Source organism: Impatiens glandulifera, chromosome 6 (genome assembly GCF_907164915.1).
Source record: "Impatiens glandulifera chromosome 6, dImpGla2.1, whole genome shotgun sequence".
Lineage (NCBI taxonomy): Eukaryota > Viridiplantae > Streptophyta > Magnoliopsida > Ericales > Balsaminaceae > Impatiens > Impatiens glandulifera.
The window spans coordinates 4,964,167-4,971,135 of NC_061867.1; the positions used below are offsets into that span (position 1 = coordinate 4,964,167).

The window sequence follows — 6,969 nt, forward strand, 5'->3', positions numbered from 1 at the left end:
ACTCATTCATCATACTCAAAGTCGACACAACATGGGAGACTCGAAAAAATAACAAGAATTGGTATCGTAGTGGTGATACGAGATGACGATCTATCGTATATAAGAATATATAAATGATTTATACTCATAAAATCAATTTATGAATATAATAAAATGTTAATTCTTTTAATTATTTTCTAATGTTTAAGGTATTAGTTTATTTTATATAAATAATAATTATTTTCTTCAATTTAGTCTTAAGGCTTAAGATAAATATTTTAGATTAATTAGGATATATTTGTCATTATTAATTTTAAAGAACTAAACAATTCGATTAGAAAATATTGTACAAGTTTCATTTCATATTTTATTAACTCACAAAATATTTCATATATTAAAACTTTGTTTGGATGATTTTACATCTATATGCAACCTTCATGTTACAGGTGAATAATGAAAAGATTCTTCCATTTCAAAGATTCTTTTAATCATTTGAGTTCAAAATTTAAAGATTTCAATAACCAAAATAAGGTAATTTAGATATTGAAAAAAATACTGAAAACAAACTTCTAAAGAATAACTAACAATCAAAGATAAAAATACAGAGATGTCAGCAAACACGAAAATGTTTATTGATTCCCAGCAAACATGGTCGATAGGGAACAATACAAGTTACATTTAAGCTACAATTATAAGGAAGAATTCTAGAAATTCTTTATCTGATGGCGAAAGGGTCAGTTTCTACATTTTCAAATCAATCATCCGGGAGGTTTTCGACCTTGAACGATGGCCGAAAGAATTTGCAACCAGACGAGTGAAGAACATTAGACAAGCTGATCACCCGAGACTTAAAAAAAGCCCGAGTTCTTCAACAGATCTTGAATCTAAATACTATGCAATACATCACGTTTCATGTAAATAACTGTTAGTATTAAATTACCCGAAGCCAATTTCCTTATTCAGTTTGGCTTAGTCTGTTTTGGATCATCTTCTTGTCCTGCATTTTCCCCTAGCCTTTCCTGCACCAGTTAGCTCAATATTGACGTTTTTATGAATGGGAATTTCAGGAAGAAAATAAACATAAAATTTATGTTCTTACCATGTTCACTATATGGGAAGTAATTAATTTAAAAAAATACCTTAAGAGCAACGTTCTGAGCAAGAAGCATCTCATATTCACTTCTGAGACGGCTGACTTCAGATCTAAGAGTTGCATTTTCTTCTTTTATGCCATCAGCACGTTGGGCTAGTTCATCGCATTCAGCCTGACCAATAATAAGCAAGAAATGTAGCATTTAATTATCATTCCCACTAGCGATATAAGAAAATTAGCTCGATAATACCAAAAAGATATGGAGTAACCTGCTTACGCAGCCTGGACCGACGAGCAGATTCCCTGTTAGACTGTTTGCGTCTTTGCTTTTTAAGCTCTCTTTCATCCTGAACTCCCAAAAAAAATTAAAAAATTTAGAGCTCCCAATATTAAATACTAAGGATATTTGATCATTAACCAATAATCCACTTTTTCATCGAAGGAAGCCCTTGTTCAACATAAACATTCTTAACACATGAAGAATTCAAATAACTGTAAAAAGAAAAAAGTAGGGTTTAAGAAAAATGTGGCATGAACCTGTAGCCAATGGGATTGAATGTCTCGTGATCCAGCAGCACCGATCCCAACCCCAACAGGCGTCTTTCCAGGCAGAGTAGGAACTGAAGAAGGGTTAGCGGCACCCCAATAGTCCATACCGATGTTTAAATTTGTAGTTGGACCAGTAGCCCCTCCAGCTGGTATTGGTATGATGGACATAGTTTGGTTCAACATTGGATGAGGTGCCTTTCCTGTACCATTCTGGGAACCACCGTTTTGAGATGCTTCAGCTACATTCAAAAGGCAGAAAGTGAAAAAAGAAAATCTATCAAATAGAATATTATATATCTACAAAAAGACTCTTTTCGGATTAAGAAGATATATTAATTGAACTTTCTAGAGAACTGTGACTACCTCCTGAATTCAATTGTGAGTCCTGTGGGAGAGTACAAAGAGAAACATCAGCAAAAATAACGGGTAAGGGAATGAGCAAAATGTTCCTTTTATTAATCTTTTTTCATTTTGCTGCTTTTCCATTCGGAGAAAATGAAGGAGGACGCATCACATACATTTTCTGAGTCTCCATCACTTCCTTCACTTGAATCATCGCTCCCCCCTTCGGCACTGAATACCAAAGAAGCAATGATTAATAAACAAGCTAAAGTGTTGCTGTTAATCTCATTACCAAAAAAAACAACATAAATAGGTGGTTGTTATATCTTAATGAACAATCTGCTATTTCTCATCACATGGATATGCATTTCTCATTCCTCAAACAAAAAGTGTTTCCAAATAACAACCATATATAGGAAATAGGTGGTTATTGTATCTTAATGAACAATGATGATTTCATAACAACCATATATAGGAAATTTAAGGAGAAAAGCCGGTTGAAAGTCCAATTTGACTTCTCTTTTGCCTCGGGATAGTCTAATTGGTTTTGATGTTGATTTCTTACCACTAAGGTATGACATAGTTGACATAGTGTCCATGTTTGTGAGAGATTTTAGACTTGATTGGTGTTATTGACTGATTAGACACCCCAAATGTTTCCGTTTTGACTATTTTCATATGTATTTAACTAAGCTACAATGTACATTTCCCAAGAAAATAGAGTAATGCAGATAATTATGAAAATAGAAACTTCTAACATTATAAAAGTGGTAACCAAAAATCTGACTCAGTTTGTTAGTTAAAGACTTCATTCCCAATGGAAATTAAGAATTCAAATCGTAATTGCACCAAAGAAAAAGGTTCCCTCACCATAGGAGAAACAAGGCAGTCTACTCAAACACATAATTTAATCGGTATGCATATGAATGAAGACCTTTCCATGAGTTGCAGGTTCCAATGAGAAGCAAAAGATTTTACACGGTTTACAGCTAATAAGACAGTCTTTCCTTGGCCCTTCATGGAAAGCATATAGAAAATAAACTTCTTTGAAGAAGCTCTAGAACCCAAACATAGAATGAAAAACTTCCCTCTCCTTCCCAACCTTAGCTTGAGGATTTGTTCCCAACTCTTTCACAAGGGGGTACACTAAAATAGTCAATAGTTAAATGCTCATTTGGAACAACCTCTGAATTTTCATTTTTATTCCCTCACATTCTCATGTACAAATCAGAATTTCTATTTCCTTTCAGTGAAGCTGTTAAAAACTAGTATTTTTCTAGGAAATTCAGATGACATACAAAGCAGTCTTTAGCTGGGGCATTCAAATGCAAGAAAGCTGCCTAAGGATATAGCCTTATTAACAAGGAAAATTCAACTAACCTTTTCGAATGGGCTCCGTTTGCAGATGTTCCTGAGCCTTTACTTGGTTCACCGTTTTTGCCAGTAATCATATTCAAGCTGCCCAAACTTCCCTTAGATCTTTTGATAGGTAGTTTTTCCTTCCCCTCAGACTTCCCATCTGCTTCCACACTTCCATGTGTGTTACCCTAATTGCAAACACTTATCCAAGTTAGACCAGTTCATTTGCTTATGGATGTTAATGTCCAGTCAAGATGAAAAATAAATAAAGCTTAAACCAATTTACTTACAAGAGCTTCAACAACCCCATTAGACGAAGGCATAGGAAATGGACTGAAAGGATAAGATCCCTGCTTAAACATGAAAAACAACATACAAAATAAGAGAGCAATGTCCAAAGAATGAAGAAATAATTCAGTACCATGCCACTGTTGGGAGTAAATTACCGCAGGCATAGATGGATGGGCATATATACCGCCGTGAGGATACATGGCAACATATGGTGGAGTGCCATAAGGTGGCATCATGGGCTGCATATAAGCACACATAATTAAACAGATACTTTTTTACATTTAGAGATTGTCTGAAAATGGTTGAAGAAGATTGAGATTTGATTAGAGGAATATAGGAGAATCTGCTACTATGGTAGTAATTGATAACACAGTTTATCACTTAATCTATAGTGCTTATTTGAATTGAGTTCATTTGATAACTTTTATTTAAAATCAATTTATTATTTACATTCAGCTCAAATTAAGCTAAAAAAGCTGGCTTAATTCGGCAAGCTACGAATGACTTACCTTGGTAATATAGTAAAGGCGTGCACACCAGAATTTTACTCTTGTAATTAATCAATTATAAGGATAAAATAATCTTTTAAGTACTTTCCCAAATTAGTTTTACGTTCTATCAAACCAACTTACATATCTATGTACTTAAACTTCAGATATTTTCATTTGATTATTTTTCAGTCACTCGACTAATTTGAAACATAAATTCAGTATTCAACACATAGTTTTCAGTTTTATCAAACGCAGCCTAAAGTACATACAAAAGAAAAGAATTCAAAGCAAATACAAAACTTTTTCAATATGGTATAAGAGCAAAAAGTTCTTTAAATAGAATACCAACACATAGTTTTCTAGTTATCTTGCACCATGTCTGATGCTGTATTCAGAATCTATAATAGTTGTCAATAATGGCATTTGTGAGGAAATGTGGATTAAGAGGCTATTAAAAGGATTTGAAGATTTGGTTATACTATCTCTTAAAGACTATTATGATAACAAAGCAGTCATTTTGCCGCACATGATAGAACCAAAACCAATATACAAATAATAACCACTTTATCAAGGGAAAGCTTGAGGATGGTTTAATGTATGTTCATTATGTTCCAACATCGCAGTATAAAGCTAATAATATCATTACCAAAAGAAACATTTACGAGCCAACTTGAGAGGAAGGGATAGTACAAATCAATCAATCAGTGATTCTATGGTTATAGATAGCCATCAGACTGGTGAGGAAGCTCAATGGAATTAGTATTAGAAAATCTTACCTGTACTCCCCACATGTAAGGATGGGCTTGAGGACTTGATGCCATGTACCCATGTGGAGGCATCGAAGAATATGTCTGTTATGACAATAAGTTAGAGCCTGTGATATTAAAAGATAGAAATTCTAGAAAAAAAAAAAACAGCAAACCGTATTTGATTGCAGGACCTGAAATCCAGACCAATCCGCATTAACAGTTCCTGTAGCGGGGGATGACTGTTCCTAGAAGTCCCAAAAACAAAATCAACCATATGATAACTTTTCAATTCAATACAAAGTCCCAAACAGAAATAACAAAGAAGAAAACCTGAGGGGCTGGTGTTTTTGCATCCTTCCCTTCTTTTGATGATTTATCTATCTCCTTACTACCCATAATTCAAAAACACCAATATACTTTAAACCTTCTTCAAATCATCCTGCAAATCAGAAGACAAATTATAAATTTCTATTGCAGAATTCTCTTCATCATGGTAAACCAAATAAACAATTTTCCATCAAAGGGGAGATCTTGCAAACGAATCATGCAATTCAAATAAATCTTGACAGATGAACACCCAAAAACTTATAATCAATTCACTTACTAATTAACAAACTGATACATTAGAATGACCTCTAACTCACCAAAAAAGAGTAAACCCACAAGAGGCAGCAACGGAGGAAGGTGAATCAGGAACTATTGAGTCAAATCCATGAACAAGTGCGAACCCAGAGTCAATCCAGTAGGGAATTATTGGGTCAAATAGATGGTTCAAGAGATTCAACACGTAAACACGAGAATTTAGAGAGAGGATTTCTTGAAAATCATTCAAATTGTGCACCACTGTCCCATAGGATCTGCAGAGAGCGAAGTTCAGGGAAATCCCCAATCTTGCTTCTTAGCAGTTTAATCTAACGGTATATGATTGATCAAATGATAAGACCACTTTTAACGGCTCAGATATGCTTACATATGATTAGTAATGTGGGTACATATATTTTTTAATGATAGGGCACCAAATAAGATTAATTTAGTTCTTTTAGTGCTTAAATGAAACATGTTTGGAAAACAATTTTTAATAAATACAAAAACAACTTTATAAGAAGATATCTATTTAATCAATAAAATCTCAAATTAAATGAAGATCTCAACTTTATTAATTGAACAAATTAATAAATAAATAAAAACCTAAGTTTTTAGATTCGAACTGTCAGGCGGTAAGTTTTGCGCCTAATTAAATGATTAAGTGTGTTTGTGGACTACGTACTTAATTTGTTGTCTCATTTTTATCCTCTTTTCTAGTCTAACGGCAATAAGAGGTGGATACTAATCATAAGTTCCTGTGTTCGAGTCCGTCATACGGTAAATTTTGCGTCTAGTTAAATGGTTAAGTGTATTTACGGGTTAAAAACTTGTTTGTTATCTTATAATTGAACAAGTTAATGATTATAGGCAAGATGAATAAATTAATTTTAAATTTTAAATAATTTGAATTTTATGGTCAAAAACTCATTCATTGATAAGACTTTAAATTGATAAAAAATAATTTGAATACATTACAAAACTTTATGTCAAGCTATTATATTTCTTTGTTTTTTAAAAGATAACAATTTCATTATTCTAAAATTTTGCCCAAAAATGGTATCTATTGTCATTTACTAAAATATCAAATTGTACCCTAAAGTTCTGTGTCACATTTAAATGGAGACCTAAAGTTTAAAATACACAATAAATTAGTTTGACACTAAATTTAAATAGATTATTTTTTCAACTATAATTTCATCTCAATCTTATCTCATTAGATTTAGATGAAAAATCTCATATAATAAAAAATTAAAGTGACAACAAATTAAATGAAGCCTGCATAACAAGACATGTGTCCATTCTCACTAATATATTAATATTGTTGACAATAAATTAACATTTTTAAAAGAGTTTCAATATTATTGTATAATTATATATATATATATATATATATATATATATATATAAATAATTATACAATAATACTGAAACTCTTTTAAAAATCAGACTATTGGGTGCAGATACATCCTACATGTTTGCTTAATTTAATAAAAAAATATGTTATTTAATTAAATTTATTACTTTTTTAATA

At 32.2% G+C, this 6,969-nt stretch overlaps 1 protein-coding gene across 1 annotated transcript; it reads right to left on the reverse strand.

Annotated features, from left to right (window-relative positions):
* Positions 1-535: 535 nt before the first annotated feature.
* Positions 536-5,784, reverse strand: LOC124942184 (bZIP transcription factor 16-like). Its single transcript, XM_047482642.1, has 13 exons — positions 5,498-5,784; positions 5,184-5,292; positions 5,045-5,098; positions 4,881-4,955; positions 3,769-3,852; positions 3,613-3,672; positions 3,344-3,510; positions 2,140-2,194; positions 1,985-2,006; positions 1,610-1,860; positions 1,342-1,419; positions 1,119-1,244; positions 536-998 (listed from the first exon to the last, which is right to left on the reverse strand). Exons 2-13 carry the CDS (start codon positions 5,247-5,249, stop codon positions 939-941), a joined length of 1,098 nt encoding a protein of 365 aa, XP_047338598.1. The 5' UTR covers positions 5,250-5,292; positions 5,498-5,784; the 3' UTR covers positions 536-938.
* Between the last annotated feature and the right edge of the window lie 1,185 nt (positions 5,785-6,969).